This window comes from Podarcis liolepis, assembly GCF_965112155.1.
Source record: "Podarcis liolepis genome assembly, chromosome: 14".
Lineage (NCBI taxonomy): Eukaryota > Metazoa > Chordata > Lepidosauria > Squamata > Lacertidae > Podarcis > Podarcis liolepis.
Window position 1 is genome coordinate 6,568,327 of NC_139569.1, and position 20,223 is coordinate 6,588,549.

A 20,223-nucleotide genomic window follows, 5' to 3' on the forward strand; every position below is an offset into this window, starting at 1 on the left:
CTGTTGCTCAGGCTTTCCTTTCCATTCCAACTTCTTCACTTGTTTATGAAATGCGTGTATTATTACTTGGCTTGCATTTTTTCTCCTGGTCAAAAATCCCCTACGCGGTGGTCAGAAATCACAGATCCAAAATTCAAATTGAAACACGGTAAATACTTTTGAAGCCCGTCATTTAGAAGAACACATCAGGCAACTCAACAGGGTTATCACTCTCAAACATCCCCAATAGGCTCGGTGAACAACCAAGTTTTTAGGAGGCGTTGGAGACCCGAGAGACGGAGGTTCCGAAATCTCCTTTGTGGGAGTGTGTTCCAAAGGCTTGTTGTTAAAATTGAAACAGCCTGCTCTCTCGGAAACATTTCCAGATTGCAATCTCTGTCCACCATACGACCAGTTGCGTCTCCTCTGATTGCAGAGGACAAGGTTGACTATCATAAGGGAGGCAGGCTGCTGCTTCAGGAGTTGTTAATGTGTTTCTGTGACTTCTGTGTACTTGCTCCCGTATACAGAAGTTTATGTGTGCTTTGCACAGAGGCACACATTGCAAGATCTAGTGTCTAGAGTCACAGTATGCTAGTGGGGCATTGCACAATAAGGACTGGGGGGAATGGCAAGAGCACACAGATCATCTGAGCAGTTTGTAAAACAGCTTGTCTGGTTTGTTCCCTAGTGGAAGAAACACTGGTTTGTGCTGACGGATCAGAGCCTGAGATACTACCGGGATTCTGTGGCAGAGGAGGTAAGCTACAATCGGCAGTGATAGTCGAAGCTCCATTTCCCCCCTCTGATATTCAACTCCTCGCATTCTCCTGCTTTCCCTGCTTCCATTTCTCTCCCCTGCTGAATTTTAGACTGTAAGCTGCTCTGGGCAGGGACCTATCTTCTGGTATTTTGTAAAACACCGCACACATGCTGCTTGAATAAGCAAATGGCCTACTTTGTCTTGTTGGAGATGAGAAAAACAAGCCTCACACATTTCTTCTTTGCGATGTTTTGCCAGGCTGCTGATTTGGATGGGGAAATTGATTTGTCAACATGTTTTGATGTCACGGAGTACCCCGTCCAGCGGAACTATGGCTTCCAAATCCATGTAAGAGAAACTTGCGGGGAGCAGGATGGGTCATGCAGTGAATTTAGGAGGTGGCTGCGGTTGGGAGGGGAAATTGCTTCTGTAGCTTTCATCCAGTTTCAAATGGAATTTCACTTATCCTTCAAAGGTTGAGGTCCATAGCTTGGGAGATTTCCTAGGTCAAGGTTTGTTTAAGACTGCTCCAGTGTCTCCTGCAGCACAAAGTTGTTACTCCAGCTGCACTCCTCTCTTCGAAACACGTCATCCTGGCCACAGTTCCCCATGCTTTGGTTAACATCCAAGCTTCACTACTGCAATACGTTGTACATGGGGCTGCCCTCAGAGAACATTTGAAAACATCAGCTGATTCAAAAGGTGATGACCAGACTCCTGACTGTGGCTTGCTGGAGTGGTCATAACATATATCGTAAATTTAATAAACTTATTTATAAATTTAAAATAATAATAATAATATCATCATGACAATTTACAATAAAATCGTAAATAAAAAAATCTCCTCCCAGTTCCCCAACTTTCTCTAAAGTTAGGCAGGAAGCTACTGGGGAAGAGAGTCTTGGTTATGCCACCCCAGTTTTTAAACTCCCAGTTTGCCTGGTGCCTTTTCTTAATGCCCTTGAGGTGACAGAAAAAGATCATATTTTACTGACATATCTTTAGTGTCTTTCTTTTTACTTTTACTGTTAGGTTTTATTTTCTGTCGTTTCAGCCTTAATGCAGCTAATCTGAGATTGTGCATTCTTGTTTTTGTTTTGTTTTTAAAAAAATACTAGATTATTTTTTGTGTGCTGCAAAATTGTACACACACAAATCATAAAACATAACACGACTGAGAAAAATTGGTGACGGGGTGTAAAATACTAAACATATTATTGTAAATAATAACAGGGTGATTACAGTAAAGAAGTTCAACAAATTCTTCAATAAATCAATAAATCAACTTGAAAAGCACAGGGTGATAGGAGTGACCTAATGAGTCATGCTACACTCTATTGCGAATAAATGTTGTAGGCATGTCTCGTCTGTGTGTTGTTTCATTTGTATTCTTACAAAAGTGTACTGCATTGCTCCTGTTCTAATAATCCAAATGCCAGACATTTGGGGATTCTGTGAATAGAAAAGCAGGGCAAAGACCTTCCCGAAAAAATAAACCCCAGTTCTGTTTCGTTAAACTGGGTCCATCGGAAGCGGCTATCTCCATCCCTTGAAAAGGAGGGTGCCTTTCTGACTCCTCCTGGGTGCCCAGCCTCTGTTTTGCATCTTATAAATAAATGGCTCCTCCCTGGGGAAAGAGAGGGGGCAGCAGATGCATCTTTCTCTGCAATCCCTTCTGGAAACCCCACTTAGGAACATTCAACAGGTAACCTGCCTTGGCCCAGTATACCTGAAGGAGCGTCTCCACCCGCATCATTCTGCCCAGACACTGAGGTCCAGCTCCGAGGGCCTTCTGGCGGTTCCCTCACCGCAAGAAATAAGGTTAAAGGGAACCAGGCAGAGGGCCTTCTTGGTAGTGGCACCCACCCTGTGGAACGCCCTCCCATCAGATGACAAGGAAATAAACAACTATCTGGCTTTTAGAAGACATCTGAAGGCAGCCCTGTTTAGGGAAGCTTTTAATATTTGATGAATTATTGTATTTTAATATTTTGCTGGATGCCGCCCAGAGTGGCTGGGGAAACCCAGCCAGATGGGTGGGGTATAAATAATAAATTATCATAATATTATTAATAGAAGGGGATGCAAAGGATGCTTCCTTCTAGATGAACTGGTGCTCAGCATCACCTCTTCCCCTTCCGTTTCTCTTCCTTTTCTCTTGGCATAGACTAAAGAAGGCGAGTTCACCCTCTCTGCCATGACCTCGGGGATCCGCAGGAACTGGATCCAGACGATTATGAAGCACGTTCGCCCCACCACTGCTCCAGATGTGACCAGGTAAGAAGAAAGGGGCGTTTCAGGGCAGTCTCCTATTCACTGGGCCTCCGCACCTTCCAGCCTTTCTCTGTCTCTCTCTATGCCTCTGTTCTCTCTCTCTCTCTTTCTCCATTCTCCTTTACTCCGGAACGAATTACCGCATTTTTTGCTCTATAACACGCACCCAACCATAACACGCACGTAGTTTTTAGAGGAGGAAAATCCGTAGGCATGCCACCCGTAGGCATTTCCTCCATAACACGCACAGACATTTCCCCTTATTTTCTAGGAGGAAAAAAGTGAGTGTTATGGTGCAAAAAATACGGTAAGTACTTAACCCAAGGTACCACTGTACCTAATTTTAAGACCTGCTACGGAACAGATGATTGCTATTATCTCCTAATATGTAAAACCGCAGAATTCAAAGAGGGTGCACTTTCTTTTTCCCATGACGCATGTAACCCCCCTCTTAGAATCAATGGGTGTGTTTTTAGGGGGTGTTCTTTCAGTTTGCTGCCTCTTTCTTTCCTCTTCTACCGCTTGCATTCTTCCATTCTCTGCCCTGTTCTGACCCCTCCCTAGCAACCGCTTGAGGACGCTCTTGCTTTCCTTCTTTTGAGAGCTGCGATTGGAAAAACGCAGCCCATAGTTTCAACCCGGAACGACCCATTCCCCTTTCTGCTCCGCACATCACCCCATTTCTCTCTGGGTGCTTCTGAACCCTCTTTTCTCTCTCTCCTCACTCCTTCGTGTGTTTAATTTCCATGCGTTCCCAGGAAAAGCTTCTCTTTGAAACTATCCGTGCTGAAGCCCAGGTTGGAAAACTGTGTTCTCTCCTGTATTAACGTTTTGTGGTTTGTATATATCTCGTGATTCACTGCATGCCTCCCTTATCTTTCTTGCACTCTGGAGGGGGTAAAAAGTCCTGCTTTTCTGCTTTGGGAACAAACAGTGGAATAGAGAACGGGGGAAAGAGGCAGCTCCTCGTTTTGCTGCTGATTATCCTCCTTTGGCTCAGCGATGCTTTCCCCGTTACATCTCGGCAACGAAGGCGCACTCCTGCAGCTGAGTCCCGTGTTCAAAAATGTCACATGGGAAAAGCAATACAAGCTGCTACCTCTGCGAAGGACACAGAGCTGACCCCATGTGTATGACGTTACCTGTGTCTGCTGGTCGCCTTTCCCATGTGACGTTTTCACACATTCTTGGAAATGCCTCAAGGGCGTTTGGAAGAATTGGAAATGTTTCCCTGGAAAAGACTCCTGGTCTGATCAGGTCTGTGCCTTGGAAGGAGGCAACAGCCGAAGATGCAGAAAGTCTCTATAGCAGAGCAGATTAGCATTGAAACTTCCATTAAGAGATTGTGCGATCTCTTGCAGGTACTGTTTGTCTTCAGAAGTGTAGGGAAATGCCTCTCTGCCATCATTTTGCTAAGCGACTGGTATCCAGGCTTCAGTTCCAGGTTGGGCAGTGCTTGGACCTGCCATGTTACCAGGGTAGCTGGTACCTGTAGCTAGTACTGGTATCCAAGGGAGCGAGGGCCTGGGCATCTGATGGTGGCACCTGCAAATTAGATGCTGTGTTGAAATCCTCAGGCCCCTGGGACGTCTCTCCAGTTCTGGGCACCACAATTTGAGCAGGATATTGACAAGCTGGAACGTGTGCAGAGGAGAGTGACCAAGATGATCAGGGGTCTGGAAACTAAGCCTTATGAGGAATGGTTGAAAGAGCTGGGTATGTTTAGCCTGGAAAAGAGGCGATATGAGAGCCATCTTCAAATATCTCAAGGGCTGTCACATGGAGGATGTAGCAAGCTTGTTTTCTCCTGCTCTGGAGGGTAGGACCTGAACCAGTGGATTCAAGCTTAGTCGGAGATTCCGACTAAACATCAGGAAGAACTCCTTTCCTATTTTTTAAACCCAGTCTGCCACTTTGCATGCTGAAGGCTGGCATGTGCCATGTTTTGTCCATAGGCCTTGTCTGGCAGCTCCTTTTAGGTTCTCCTCTGATGTCTGAAACTCTCTTCCTCCACCTTGCTTGTCTGCTGCCTGTGTTGTCTGCCTCTTTTTCTGTTCCTCTCTCAATACTGGCATTGAGGGCTGCCGCTTTCCTTTTTTGGTGTCAGCAGTAGCTTGCGTTAGGCCCTGCGCTGATGCCTGTCGTGTAGAAGTAGCGAAGCAGTGTGCTGTCTCCAAACGCCAGGACTGTTGACTGCAAGCCAAGGCCCTCTTCGCACATGACACTTTCCCCGCAACATGGGTGTAGTCAAATGTCCGCCTTGCCCGTTGCAAGAAGTTGCCAACGTGTCTGTCCTGCCACAGTCGCATGGGTTTAGAAGTTGCTGTATCTGCTGCCGTTTCTGGACACACACACACAATGGTGGCAAAAAGTAGACGTTTGTACGCTTTTACAGCTTGTATGCTTATTTTTGCTTTATACAGACGACAACTCTGAAAGGCTTTGGACCTGAAAATCCCGCGCAGGCAGGTCCACTTGCTTCCTGATTTCTGTCGGCCAGGTGGAAGTTGTGCTGCCTGTGTGGGATTGCTTGATCTGAAGCCACCCACTTGAGTGGGGAAAACGCTAAGAAAACCTGAGTGTTCAGTACAGAGAAGAGCTTGGAGATGTTTCACGGAGAACCTTTTCCAAGGAATCCATTTAAGCACGTCTACCAAATTTCTCTGCAAACCAATGTTTACTTTTGTGCGATCAGACATCCCCCTCCATTGTTAAATTGAAGCCTGACAGCCAATGTGCCCGACTAAGGCTATGTCCTCTCCTCTTTGGGAACTGAACTGAATGCAGTGGTTTAAAATAAAAAGAAAGAGTGATCAGGGATGCCTGTATCTCAATGGGCAAACAAGCCCAGCATTCATCTTTTATTATCATTTAGGCTTTATTCTGGGGTAACGTTTTCCTTCCCTGAAGATGGGTCCCATTGAGGAACCTGTTAAAATAAAAGCACAGGAATGTACAATCAGTGTACCATTTTTGTGTGTGTATGTATGGTAGGGAAAATCTCATCTTGTATTCAGCCCTGAATTCTGTAACTTAGGAGGGTTTCTGTGAGGCTACTCATAGGAATTATTTCACCTTGCCTTGCAATCACCAGCAACAAAGCTAGTTTTCTTTTGAGGACACACTAGATCAAACTGTTGAGAGGAATCCTTTTGTCTTTGTGGGGTTTAATGAGAATTGGGGAAAACCCTGGCAGAGTGTGGCCAAAATCAGGCCAGTTTGGGAGAACAGTTACACTTCCCACTTAGTAGAAAGCAGATTTTTAAAAATGACCTTCCCTGGTCGTTCTGATTGCCATACTTCATAACTGTTTGGTTCAGAGCATGTGTGTATGTAGCCCATAACGCTCAGGTGTGTTCTGAACCACCTTGAAGTCCTCCTCTAGCTTGGAATGCAAAAATGAATTTGCAAAGCTTCTAAGCTGCTTCAGATGAAGGGGCGCTTCACCACTCACTAGTTTTGATAGGCATCACATGCTAAATCTTGCAAAAGGGAGATAATTTCACAGGCAGATCAAGAGCAATAGCAAAAAGCTTCAGAGATAGCATGGCCCTGGACATTTCAACGGGCTTCGATTCTTCCCTCCCTGCCCCTACTACCTTCTGGCTTACAGTGGTACCTTTACATAGCAAAACTGAAAGGGGGTATACAGATAGGAAACCAACACCAGCGCTGATGGTTTTTCGCTCTCTTGTCCACTTTCCTCCCTCCTTGCCAGCTCTTTGCCCGAGGAGAAAAGCAAAACCAGCTCATCCTTCGACGCCTGCCCCAAGCCCAGCGAGAAACAGGATGCCGAGCAAGCGGAAATTGACCCTGAGCACAAGCGCAGCCGCGCCCGGGAGCGCCGGCGTGAAGGCCGCTCCAAAACCTTCGACTGGGCTGAGTTCCGCCCCATCCAGCAAGCCCTGGCTCAGGAGAGAGCCAGCGTGACGGACGCTTCCAAAGGCAGCGGCGCCCCTTTCGCCAAGGAGCCCGGCTCCACGGAGGCAGACCCCGGGGAGCTGGAGAGGGAGCGTGCGCGGCGGAGGGAGGAGAGGCGCAAGCGGTTTGAAAGCCTGGATGCCCCCGACGGGGGAGGCCCGGAAGACTTTTCCCACATGGAGGTGGACAGGCTCCCGGGGCTGCCCAGCCCTTCGGAGACCAAGCCGCAGAACGTCCACGTGGAGATCGAGCAGCGGTGGCACCAGGTGGAGACGACCCCTCTGCGCGAGGAGAAGCAGGTCCCCATAGCCCCTCTACACCTCGCCCATCCGGACGACAGCAGCGAGGCTCTCCACAAACAGCACCTCACCACACTCCTGGAGAAGGAGGTAAAATGGAGGGAGGGAAGAGGGCAGGTGGGTGGGACTTGGGCTCCTCCAGGCAGGCTGGCTTAGGACTGATGGGAGTTCAAGAAGCCTAGCAGCGAGCCCTGGAAGAAACAGGGGGATATGTGGTTAAAGCAGGGGGCTTCAGTTCTCTTGCTCACACTAATCTCTTCCCGCCCTCTCTCCGTCTGCAATTTGCTTACGGTCACTTTAAATATGGACGAGGCACGTTAAACTGGCTTACCTTTCCTCTTTAACTCCCAATAGGGCAGGGCTAGGGAACTGGATCTGTTTCTGTCCCACCCTTTCACTGCCTACCTGTCAGATGACCTGGCACCCCATCCAGCGATGGGGCGTTCGTGAAGTCCCCACCATGGTTGAGACTTCAAAGTGCCACACTGGGTTTGCAAAGAGCCCTGTTACCAGGTCATTGGTACTTCAGAGCACCAAGCAGGGCTCTGTGCAAGCAGCAGGGAGCTTGCACATAGCTCTGCTCGGTGCTTTGAAGGCCCTTTCAAGGACTGGCTTGCCACATGCAGACGAAGTGATGGATTCCACAGAACTTGAAGTCCAAGCTCCGCTCTCTTCTGAGATCAGCCATTCTGTGGAGTTCCCTCGGCAGTGACTGCCAACCTCTTTGGCCAGGATACAATCGGGAGCACCTGTGACATCATGTGTGGGGCGTGCATGTGGGCGTGGCTTGTGGGAAACAGCCTTGCAGGGCGAATTGGAATTCATGCTGGGTCACATTGTTGATTTTGCAAAGCATTGCTCTCATTGTTGTAATCCTCTCTGAGTATAATCTGGGAAGGCAGCATGCAGTCAAAGGGGTGGTGCTGAAATTTGGCCCATGGGCCAGAGGTTCTCCATAACCTGTGATAGGGCCATAATTACTGGTCCTCCTCAATTATCTGGAGATGGATCTAAATTGGCAAGCCTTCCCACTCTTGTGGGATATAAGAAACCATTCCCTCTCTTCCCTCTACCCGGTAGAGAAGTGTCCAAGCGTGTTGACCTCCATGGCTTCATTTACTTGGAGAAGCTCAGCTCACCTTGGCACTTCTGCATCTTCAGCAAGTGAATTATGTTTAGTTTATCTGAACTTCTGCTGTCCTTGTAGCATCTGCCGTTAATGAGCCAGTCCTGGGGAAGGGGGGGGGGAATGCAAGCCAAGCCTCACCCATCATCTAAGCCCATGCCTTTGGGGAGAAACTGGAGAAGGAATGGCTTCCTAGAGCACGATGGTTCCTGGAGAAGTTCTTAGCTTAGTTCCTACTCCAAAGCTTGGTATAGAGGAGGAGAAGCTCCTGTTAGGAGGTTGCAGGAGAAATCCATCCAATTCACCCAACCAGTTTGTATAGGGCAGCCGGTCACCTTGCCAGTTTGGAGTTGTGGATGTTTTTGAATGACGTATTTGTGGTCTTCTCCCTTCCCTCTTGTGCTTGCAGCTGGAGCAGAGCCAGAAGGCAGCCTCTGAACTCCTGGAGCAGAACCGCGCTCTGCAGGACCAGCTGAAAGTAGCTTTGGGCCGTGAGCAGAGTGCCCGGGAAGGTTACGTCCTGCAGGTAGGAGAGCAAGGCCAATGTCCTACTTGGTTGCCGTCGCTCGAATTTAATCTGTGGGACTTCAGTCCAGGGTGCTTGTGGGGACGCACCTGGGTGGGAGACACAGTTTGCAAAACCTTCAGTCCTCCACGTCGTAGGGGTGAGAGAGAAGCTTTTTGCATTACCCTCTTTTCTGCAGGTACAGAGCAAGCTCCTCTTTTCAGTACTGCACTAAGCAGCCTTGTTGCTTGGGAATTCTGAGAAATCATTCCAGTTTTGAAAGCAATGGTTTAAATCAGAAGAGTTTCGGAAGGTTCGGTCCACCATCTCCATTGATAACCATGTCTGGTTGTATCCAAACATAGACTAAAACCTGCCTCTTGATCTTAGGAAACTTCATGGAAAATTGGGATGCAGTATCTTAAGAGGTGTCAAAATTGATAGCAAACAAGCCACTTTCCAAAGTATGTAGTTGATAATGTAATTTGTTTCTAGGGCTGTGTGTGCCCCCCTCTCCTACTAACTGATCCAGGGCTGCAACCCAGGGAACACCCAATCTGGATCTGATCCTGACTCATTTTGGTCCGTGGGGTTAATGTTTAATTGGGGTTTTTAAAGCCTACAAGGAGCCACGGCGTCTCCCCCTGCCCAGCTGACTACACTGATGAGAGCGGGAGGGTTCAATCCTGCTGGGTCCTACTCCACCATGTTCCCTAGCTGATGAAGCAGACTTCCTGCAGGGGGGTAAACATAGCTCCCAAGCTGGTGTGTGCCATTGTCAGTTTGCATACATTTCAATTAACAATAATTTAAAATTTTAAAGTATTAGTTGCTTGATTAAGTGAGGGTGCCTTTGGGTTTATTAAAACGTGTTTCAATTTAATGCCCACTCTTCAGAGTTGCAAGCCTAATATTTTTATTTTGTAAGTAGCTTTGATAAAGAGCGACACCGTGCTGCAGAGGCATCCTTCCCTGTTCCCTTCTGGAACAGTTGGACTTCTGTCCAAGACTACCCACGTCTCCTGATGGAGAGAGATCATCTTTTGGAACAGAATCTCTTGCATACTGACAAAAGAGAGCAGATGCTGCCCATTTGCTAGGTTATCTGTTGTGCCTTCAGCCTGATACCCTGCACCTATGGCTCCTTGCTATTTTGCCATTTGTGTAGGTGACCGAGGTGGCATTGTGTGGGGTGAACCTCCTTTCCCTGGGGGACACTGGCAGATGATCACTGTACAGATTGCCTGGCTCAGAATAATGGGACGAATTCCATCAGGTCGCACCAGATAACCTAAATGCTTCCTCTCCTTTTAACTGGGCCCAATAGGAGTACCTTTGCTTGTAGGACTAAGAAGCTAACGATGTGATCCTATGTCTCTCTACTCGGATGTAAGTCCAATTAAGTTCAGTGGGACTTGCTCCTGGGTCAGCGTGCATAAGATGGCGCTTTAAGAGACCTTGAAGAATTGGTGAAAGACCGATAAAGCAGGCATGCTGGTCACCCCAGCGGGGAAGCAAATGACCCTTGTGAAAAGCAGATGGTTGCAGCTTCTGGGGAGCGTTTTTTGCCAGATTCCTCCCAAAACGGCAGAGCCTGGGTGAGCTCCTAATCCTTTGCCTCCTTCCCATCCCCGGTTCATAGCGCTGATGTTGCAGAATGTTCTGCCCAACGAGACACTGCATATCTATCTTCAGGACTCGATCCGCATGCATGTTGAACTGAGCCCCTCTTTGAGCTCTTGCAACGTAACCTTTCCTGTGTGTGTCCTGCCTTGAGCTCGATGGCAAGTGGAGCTTCTCCAGCCCATTCAGTGCTAACAGAAGTTGAGCATGACTGTTTTTCCTCTCCTTTCCCCCCCAAGACACCAGTTGTAACTTCTGCCTCCTTTGGGGCGAGGGTGGAGAGCGTCACTGTACTAATCTTTCTTGGGTGTGGATAATATTGCATGGGTTGTTTTTTAGGGGTTTGGTTTTTTGTTTTTTGGTGTGGAAGCATGTAATCTGACTTATTGTACCTGAGTGTCACATCTATGGGCTGTCCCTGCCAGCGATTACGGTACAGCAAGACAGGCCAAATTATCAGGCTTAGCGCTGTGCTCCTCTTGCCTCCTTCTGTTTGTGTATTCTTCAAGCCACATGATTTCTGTCCGACTCTTGCATGATTCTCTGTGTGTTTATTCCCCCGCCCCCTTGCATGCAACATGGCTTTGGTTTTGAATCTCTCCGAGGGTTTCCTTGTTCTGACTTTTATGTTCTCATCATACTCCTCCTTTCCTCTCCGCTCGTCTTGATTTACAGCAAAACACGGGTAGCAGACAGATCTAGAACTTCCGCATTTTAAACTTCATTCACATATTACACACACAAATATACTTTCCACCAGCAGGAAAGCTATAAGACGTTTGCGGCAGGGATCAGTTCGCAGCTGCCATCTCTTCAGGTGAGGGGAGAGCAATTGTGTCTTCTCAGTGGCCTTCATTCCTCCAGGACTTTATTTACCTGAAGCTCTGCATCTTTTGCTAGGCGAAAACATTATGCTCTAACTGTACACCTGCACACACACAATCCAGCAGTTAAACTCACAGGTCAACCCACCCCAAAAAGTCAGGGTGGGTAACACAAAAGTGAAAATAAAATCCCAGCAAAACAAGATACTGATTTAAACCCATCCTTTCCAAACTTAGCCTCAAGCTGCAAAAGATAGTTCCTAGCAGGTAGGTCTCCCAATGCTTCAAAGAGTTGCTTGTTTTATCTTAGTATATTCGGATTGCCCCCCCCCCTCACAATTTTCACTCCTTTCCAAACCTTTTTTCTACTTGTCCCAAGTCATCATTTCTCCTGTGGTGTTCTCTTCTCCATCATTTTGTTTTGTTTTGTTTTAATTTGTTTTGATCCTCTTAGGCTCGTTTGCGTTCAAGCTGTTTCAGTGTTTTATCATCCGTGTTGTCTGTTAAACTTGAAGAAGTGTTTCCTTGTTTCCCTGAGCAAAAGGGATTTAAAAAAAAAGAAAGCATACAAAACTGAAACCATCCAAAATTGGAGCAGATGGGTAGTGATCAAACCTATGCAAGGAATTGTTCTGTGGCCCAACTTGACCAGAGGTGTGACACTCAGAACTGGGAACCGAGAGTGCTACTAATCTCCTATTTAATCAATTTTTTTTAAAGACCGAGGTGGCCACCCCCCCATCGGGGGCCTGGCAGAGGCTCCATAAAGTCAATCGAGACCTCCAGAGTGAGCTCGAAGCCCAGTGTCAGCGGCAGGAACTGATCAACCAGCAGATCCAGTCACTTAAGCGTAGCTATGGGGAGGCCAAGGATGTGATCCGGCACCACGAGGCAGAGATCCAGAGCCTACAAGCGAGGCTCAGCAATGCCGCCGCAGAGCTCTCCATCAAAGAGCAGACTCTGGCAAAGCTGAAGAGCGACCTGAAGGCTGAGCGGAAGAAAGCTCAGGAGCAGATGGAAGAGTGGCAGCACAGCGAGGAGGCACTGAGCTCGCAGCTGAAAGCCAGCGAGCAGAAGCTCAAGAACGCAGAGGCGCTCCTGCTGGAGAAGACCCAGGAGCTGCGAGATCTGGAGACACAGCAAGCTCTGCAGAGGGACTACCAGAAGGAAGTGCAGCGGCTCCAGGATCGGATCGCTGGCCTCAGCCAGCAGCTGAGTGCCAGTGAGCAGTCCCAGATGCTGATGGAGGAGAAGCTGCAGAGGAATTACGAGGCTTTGCTGGAGAGCTGCGAGAGGGAGAAGCAGGTCCTCATCCAGAGCTTGAAGGAAGCGGAGGACAAAGCCAGCGAGTACGAGAACCAGCTTCAGAACAACGAGCAGCAGATGGAGGTCCTGCAGAAGGAGAAGCTGTCCGTCAAATTTGAAAGCAGCGAAATTGTCCACCAGCTGGAAGAGCAGCTCGAAATGAAAGAAGCCAGCATCCAAAAGCTCGCCGAACACATCAAGAGCCTTGAGGAGGAAAGGGATCAGATCAAATGCCGGTTCCAAGAGCTGATGAACCAGGTTGCCGAGTCTGATAATGAGGTCGCCAAGCTGCAAGCCAAGCTGCAGCTGGAGGAGAGCAACTACCATGCCCTGGAGCACTCCTACGAGGTGGTGTCAGGGCAGTTCCAGAACTTGCAGGCGGTACTGAAGGAAAAGGAGGAGGAGCTAAGAGTGGTGAGGGAAGCCCACTCGAGAATTGTGGAAAATAAGGACCAGGAGCTTGCAGAACCTTTCTTAAAAGTAGCTGCCGTAACTAGCAGTCCAGAAAATGTGGAAGATCAGCAGACGCAAGACGATGAGTTGAAAACATCAGCTGGTGAGAGCTTAGCGCCATGTGTTGCGATGGAAACAGGTGGTCAAGTTGTGGAGCCAGCACAACATTCACAGCTTCAGAGAAGACTTCCAGCCTCAGAGTGCATGCTCACTGAGGATCAGGGCCCCAATATCAGTCACAGGCAGATCTGTGAGCACCCAGCAGTGAACCCAGAAGAGTGTAGGTCTACCTCTAAGTCTACAGACCTTCAAGAGAGAGAGATTTGCCAGAAGGACTCTGCAAAATCGGACACAGAAACCCCGGGAGCCAAAAGGCAAAGGATACGTTTCTCCAACATCCAGTGCCAAAAATATATCCACCCTGATGGATCCGAGAAGATGTGGACCAGCAGCACTTCATCAGACACCAGCCAAGACAGGTCGCTTTCGGAGGACAGTATGTCATCAGAACCAGCTCCGAGTTACCCAGGCACAGGCGATTCGGAGACTTACCTGTCTATCATCCACGCCCTGGAAACCAAACTTTTCATCACAGAAGAAAAGCTCAAAGATGTGACCATGAAACTCGAAAGCCAGCAGGGCCACAATCAAGACACCCTCATCACGCTTCACCACCAGTGGGCCAGCACAGAAACACAGCTGAGGGAGCAGCTTCAGGAGAGCTTGGCTCAAGTCAGCAGGCTGGTCTCACAGCTGGAGGGTGAGAAGCAAGAAAAACACAAGCTGCTCGAAAATCACATCCATGAGCTGGGAAGGTTCCATGGGAGAAACAACCAAGCCTTGGTGTGCTTAGAGCAATGCAGAGAACAGCTAAGAACTTTGTCCAGATGTGACACGGAGCAAGAGAGAGAGGTGCTTTTGGGCGTCCTGTCCAATACGGAAACTTCTTTATCAGATGCAGTCCTCGTGTTGCAACAGGCACTTTCTTCGCCTGGTCATCTGGCAGAAGAATTGTCTGCAGCCCAAGCATTGCATGCAGAAGGCAGCAGTTTGGGGGAGGAGGAGAAAATTGCCCTCCAGCAGCATAAAGTGGGGTTTTCTGAACAAGACCAGCTGCGGATGCTTTCCAGGAGGGTGGCTTTTGAAGCCAGCTTGATCAACCAGATAGCAGAGTCTCTGACAGATGCAACCTCCAAGATTTCCTTAGCCCTGAGAGAGATTCATGGTACGGTGGATGCGGTCTTGCTGGAGCCTTCAAATATTTCACATATTGCAGTGGCCTTGGCTGACGTCTTATCTAAAAAGCTAGTGCTGGAAGATGAGTTTTGGAGCCAGGTGGAGGAGCTAAGGAAGAATTTGAGTGCCAAGGAAGAAGAGGGGAAGGGAAAGGTGGAGGCCCAGTGTTTAAACATTCCTCAGTGCCTCATTCATTCGGTGGCAGACAGCACGCTGATTAAAGCAGAGCTCAGTTTTGTTGCCCAGAAAATGAGAGAGTCCTTTCATCAGAGATTAAAGGCCATCGAAGAAGACCTCCACAACACCAGAACGGCCCTTCAGCAGCACAAGTGCATGCTGGAGGAAATCATTAAAGCATACCAGACTCCTGAATTTGACGGCGTTATGCATCAGATTTCCAAAGCCCTTGAAATCCAAGAGGGCACTTCAGCTTGGGATGCCAGCCTTCCTGGCTTCATGCCAGAAGCCCACACTTTGCAGGATCTTGGCAGTCAAGCTCTAGCCGCCGTTCAGGGCGATCTTGCTCAGCAGCTCAAAGACAGAGCAAATGTCCTGAAAGAAATATCTGCTGCTCTCCTGTCTCTGTCCCCTGACGAGGCCCTGAAAGACTGCCGCAAGCTGCTAAGGATTTCTTCCAGTCCTCCCTACGATATGTGTCTGGGGGATCTTGAGCGCTACTCGTCTCTGCTTGTTCAAGATGCCATCATCCAGGCCCAGGTCTGTTACGGGGCTTACAGGGCAAGGCTGGAGTACGCCAAGGAGGCACGGCTGTACAAAGAGTCCCTGCACAATGTGGATGCTCTGTGTCAGGAACGCATCAGAGCAGTTGCCACCCTCCGAGAGGAATACGAAGAGCTGCTCCGAAAGCAACAGGGCAAGTATGCCGAGATGATTGCTGTGCTTGAAAGGGAGAATTCGGAGCTCAAGGCCAAAGTGGAGCAGCTTGATAATCAGCGGAAACTCCTGGAAGAAGAAGAACATAAGCAGAGCAAGAAAATACTGGAGCTTCAGGACACGTATGAAGAGGAGATCCGGAACGTGGTTGAGCAGCTTCACAAGACCGAGGATGCTCTGAAATCAGAACAGACTGAAGGGCTGCAGCGACTAGATTCTCTTGCGCGGGATAAGCTGAACTTGGAGACTTTCCACCTTGAGCAGATCCAAACTCTAGAGGACAAGTTTCAAGTCAAGATGAAGGAACTGCAGGTCTTCCACAATGAAGAGCTGTTGGCCTTGCAGAAGCGCTACGAGCAAGAGCTGCAGTGCTTGCAAGCATCTCTGGAGCAGTACCAGAATCAGCACTCAGAAGCACTACCTGCTGTGGCATTGGGTGCAGGAGAAGCATGGGCTGCTGATAACCCCGATGGCAGGGTGCAGGGCTCAGAGAGCGAGCTGGACGCCATGCACGGCTTGAGAGAGCGCATTCAAGAGCTGGAAGCCCAAATGAACATCATGAGAGATGAGCTGGAGAACAAGCACCTCGAAGGCAATGCGTCCACTCTGAGGGAGAAATACCAGAAGGACTTTGAGAATCTTAAGGTTTTTTCTTCTTCACTGCACTTAATTTCAATAAGTCATGTGTGTAAATCTCTCCCCGCCCCCAACCCATGGCATTGCAACAATCACCTTTTTGTTTAAAGGCAAATAGAATTCTATAACTTAATGGCCAGAGGATAGATAGAGCTAAAAAGAGGGATGGAAACACTTCCTTCCCATGACAGAGAAAAAGGTAAAAAATAATAATATTCTGTCACAGGATGGGATGCATTTCAAACGGAACGCTTACAGTCCACAAGACTGCCCCCTAAGAACAGTAAATCAAAACTTTGCATTGCAACATAGGAACAAATTGTCCATCTTGGAAGCCCAATATAATGTCCTTGAGGTGATGTAGCCAGAGCCCTAGGGATGTATGTCATCTTCTGCAAACCTTCACAAGATCTTTTCACCTTTAGATCTCAGATTTCCTATAACTGTCCTTCAAAACACAAACCCCTCCTATCAAACTTCTATCCTTACAACCTAAAACTAATGAAACGGTAGTATCAAAGCACAGAAAAACAAAGAAAACAGGAACACGAGCACATAAAACAGGGTCTGGCCGGGGAAAGCCTGTGCAAAAAGATAGGTCTTTACAAGTCTTCCTTTTAATCACATTTTATACCCACCCCCCTTTCCTAAAAGAAGCTCAGAGTGTAAATGGGATTGCATCGCCTTATCCTTGGAAGTGCCCTGCAGGCTAGGCAAGGCTGAGAGAACAGAGACTTGCTTCAGCTGAAATTCACAGCTGAGCCATGATTCAAACTCTGGTCCCTCCAGTCTAAGGCCAACATTCTGTCCACGGACACCCTCCAGTATTTATTGCTGTAGCACATGGCCATATAAAGGGGCTAATGGGAGGTAAATGGTACGTCACATCATGAAATGATGACAGTAATGCGAGAAGCAGTCAACGGTTCTAGGAGAATACTCTGTTCCAGGCATGGCTGAAGCCTGCCTTCTTTTTTCTTTTGCCTTTCATAAACCTTTGTAACATTCCCACAAGAACATTCTTCACCCTTCAGCAACAGAGCCTTTTCACAGCTCACAAGGTTTGCCGTACAGGCCGATTGTACCTGCTGGCATGCTTGCACTAACGTAACAGATGGTGCTTTTAAATATCCCTTGCAGAACACTGATCTCCCCCTGGACTAACTTTCTGCCATCCTAAAAAGTGTTGCCTTGGCTGACAGATCTGCAGCAACCACTTCTGCAGCCCACAGCTGGTTCAAGGGGCAGTTCTGTGCTTACCAAGGAACAGAGAGCAAAGCGGCATAAATAAATCCCAGCCCACCTGCTAAGATTCTGGCCTCAATGTAAAGAACTAGGAACTGAAGCTGTACATGCCTCCACAGATGTGTTTCAGGAGGGCATGGGCAACTTATATAACCACAGCTTTGCAACATGTTGTTATTTACCATATTTAGGCTGGCCAGTAACCTATATCCTTGCAGCCAGATGCAGAAATACCGTTTTTAAGCATTCATGCAGAAAAGACCCATCTTTCTTTTTTAAAGAGCCCAGTTATTTGCCCTTTTGTAATAGCCAATAAAAATTCTGAAGATATTTAAAGATTTTATTTAAAGACTTAGGCTAGGATCCTAGAGGTACCTTAGGTATATTTTAAAGAGAGGGGCACACACACACACACAGAGAGAGAGAGAGAGAGAGAGAGAGAGGCTTTCCTCCTTCATAAACACTCCTTAAGACTCGGCGGACACCCGGGCAACTATGAATTAGGGTGCATGCTTCAGATTTTACACCAGAGAAAGAAGTTGTACAGTGCAGAAGTGGGACAGACAGCAAACCATATTCGGCACCTCCCAAGGAATAGGCTAGATTGGTGCAGGTGAATTTAGTACATCCAGGCCACTCTAAATGATTTTGTGGTTAAAAGTGTGCATTTAAGCTTCGTACTTCCATCAAACAACTCTGTGCAGCAATACAATGACGCTGGGTTGTGTTGTCTCTTCTTTAGTCTTATCTAAATGTCATCCCAAGTTAAGCCTAGATCAGGAACAAGGAACCTGCATTCTTCCAGATGTTGTTGAGTGGATGATGGGAACAGGCATTCAGCAACACCTGGAGATCTACAGGTTCCCCATCCCAAGTCCAGATGGAGTACCAGTGACAAGGGCTGCTTCCTAAGTGGGTTTTGAACTAACCCTCTTCCTAGTCAATCAAATTTCATGTAGTTTTTCTATCAGGTTATGATTGAAGAGGCATGTTAGAGCTCCAGTCTAGACCTTCCATGCATGCTTGTCCATCAGCTCCACGGCTTTCTCCTCCTCTCTTTGTTTGCTTGCCTGCCTGCCCATAAAACCTAACACAATCCTAACATTCAACCTAACACGATCCCTGTAGGTTCTGAGGCCGAGAAACACAAATTCAGTTCCCCCGCCCCATCTTTTCCCAGGCAACTTGCGAACGAGGGTTTGCAGCTATGGAAGAGACCCATCAGAAGAAGATAGAGGACTTGCAGAGGCAGCACCAGCGAGAACTGGAGAAGCTAAGGGAGGAGAAAGACCGCTTGCTAGCTGAGGAGACAGCAGCCACTATCTCAGGTAAGAGGAAAGAGAAGACCATAAGCGGTCATCAGTAGCAACATCAGAAGGTGGTTTTGTTCCTGAGGTGAGATCAGAAGACGGGAGTGTTTCTGAGAGGAAGACAGCTTATCTGCATCCCTTGCCTCTTTTCCTACACAGCCATAGAAGCCATGAAGAACGCCCACCGGGAAGAGCTGGAGCGGGAGCTGGAGAAGACTCACCGCTCGCAGATCAGCAGCATCAACTCAGACATCGAAGCACTCCAGAGGCAATACTTGTAGGTGCTCCTCTGTATTTTCTAGATTTGTTGAGGTAGGAAATGTGGAGCCACTACTGGCACCTGGGTGGCGTTGGGTGGAACAATTTATCATTCTACACCACCCACACTAAACAGCCCTGCTGGATCAGGCCAGAGACCCATCTAGTTCACTATCCTGTTCCCACACTGGCTGACCCTAATGGGGATCCCATCTATAGACAACACAAATGTTTAGTCTAGTCAGTGCAATCAAACCGCATGCCTAGGTTTGCTTTCCTGGGAAAGCAAAACTGAATGTGTGGGATGCACTTGAATGCCCATCTTGTCTGTCCACAGCCAGAAGGTTGTGCAATGCCTCCTTCTCCTCCGTGCATCCTAGTCTCCGATAGTTGATTTGATCCATTTTGTGGTTTGCAGTTGGCCTTGCAATCTTTATTTTTTGTTTTTACCCCCACCCCCCTATGCCTAATCAGGGAGGAGCTGCAGTCTGTCCAGCGTGAACTTGAAGTTCTCTCCGAGCAGTATTCTCAGAAGTGTTTGGAAAACGCTCACTTGGCCCAGGCCCTGGAAGCAGAGAGGCAGGCCCTCCGTCAGTGCCAGCGGGAGAACCAGGAGCTCAATGCACACAACCAGGTAAAGCAACACCTGTCCAGCCTCATTCAGCTGCCTAAGAGAAAAGGGTCATTTTGGGGCTTTTTCAGAATGGCTTTCAGCCAGGATTTGACTAGCAGGGCAGGGGAGTCAGTTGGTCAAGAAGCCTGATAAGCAGTTTCCCCCTAATAGGAATGAAACATTACGGCAGGACCAGAATCATAGCGATTCTGCAGGGCAGGATTAAGACCTTTAAAGGCCCTAAGCACTGAAGAGATTGAGGTGGAGCCCCCACGTTTTAAAAAATAAAAACAGTACTAAACTGTAAAATATATATCTTAAAAAACCATAGATTTATTGCAACACCTGGCAGGTGTGATTTCTGCACATTTTTGCGATCTAAGTTGGTAGGAAGCCCCCTGCTTTAGGTAAGGAAAATGAATTAAAAAGATGGTACCCCAGATGGTGTTGCTGACTTAACCAGGCTTGTAAACTGCCTTTTGCTTGGTGGTCTCTGGAACATGGGATCTTCTTTTTACAAACTCCACCACAGCTCCAATTGTCTTGAAATACCAGGGAGGGCAGGGGGTGCCTCAAGGTGTCTCCTCTATGGCATTTTGTTTCCTGGGAAAATATGCATGATGGAAACTGCTGTGTTAAAGATGACATTGTGCAAATATGCAAACTCCATAGTTTTAGACGATGGTTGCATGTTCTTTTTGAAATCCTGTGGTTTGGTTTTAAATCCTTTTGTGTGCTTATTTTCGTCACCAGGCCTTGTGACACAGCTTCTTAATGAAGCGTTGATAAAATGTATGCTTTCTAAAATCTTTTTTTCTTTGTCTCAATCACTTCAAAAGAATCACCACTAGGAATAGATTTTTTTTTTTTAGTCATTATTTCAGGCTATTGGTATATTATAACCAGCATAGATATACATGGGTTACTAAAAATGTTTAAAAACTCTGTGAACTTAAGAA

General features: G+C 47.7%; 1 protein-coding gene across 20 annotated transcripts in view; it reads left to right on the plus strand.

Annotated features, from left to right (window-relative positions):
• Positions 1 to 20,223, plus strand: part of MPRIP (myosin phosphatase Rho interacting protein) — a 160,497-nt gene that overhangs the window by 128,757 nt on the left and 11,517 nt on the right. For 11 of the 20 annotated variants that reach the window (XR_014518973.1, XR_014518975.1, XR_014518976.1 and 8 more), the window contains exons 11-18: positions 671 to 739; positions 1,001 to 1,090; positions 2,910 to 3,019; positions 6,735 to 7,326; positions 8,772 to 8,888; positions 18,264 to 18,411; positions 18,553 to 18,670; positions 19,126 to 19,285. Coding sequence is in view for 16 of the 20 variants with exons in the window: in XM_083474649.1 (XP_083330775.1) it covers positions 671 to 739; positions 1,001 to 1,090; positions 2,910 to 3,019; positions 6,735 to 7,326; positions 8,772 to 8,888; positions 18,264 to 18,411; positions 18,553 to 18,670; positions 19,126 to 19,285 (1,404 nt within the window). In the remaining 4 variants the exon portion in view is untranslated. Of the gene's footprint in view, positions 1 to 670; positions 740 to 1,000; positions 1,091 to 2,909; positions 3,020 to 3,774; positions 3,814 to 6,734; positions 7,327 to 8,771; positions 8,889 to 12,034; positions 15,848 to 18,263; positions 18,412 to 18,552; positions 18,671 to 19,125; positions 19,286 to 20,223 lie in introns of all 20 variants that reach the window. The other 9 variants (XR_014518974.1, XM_083474655.1, XM_083474652.1 and 6 more) reach the window with 3 other exon arrangements.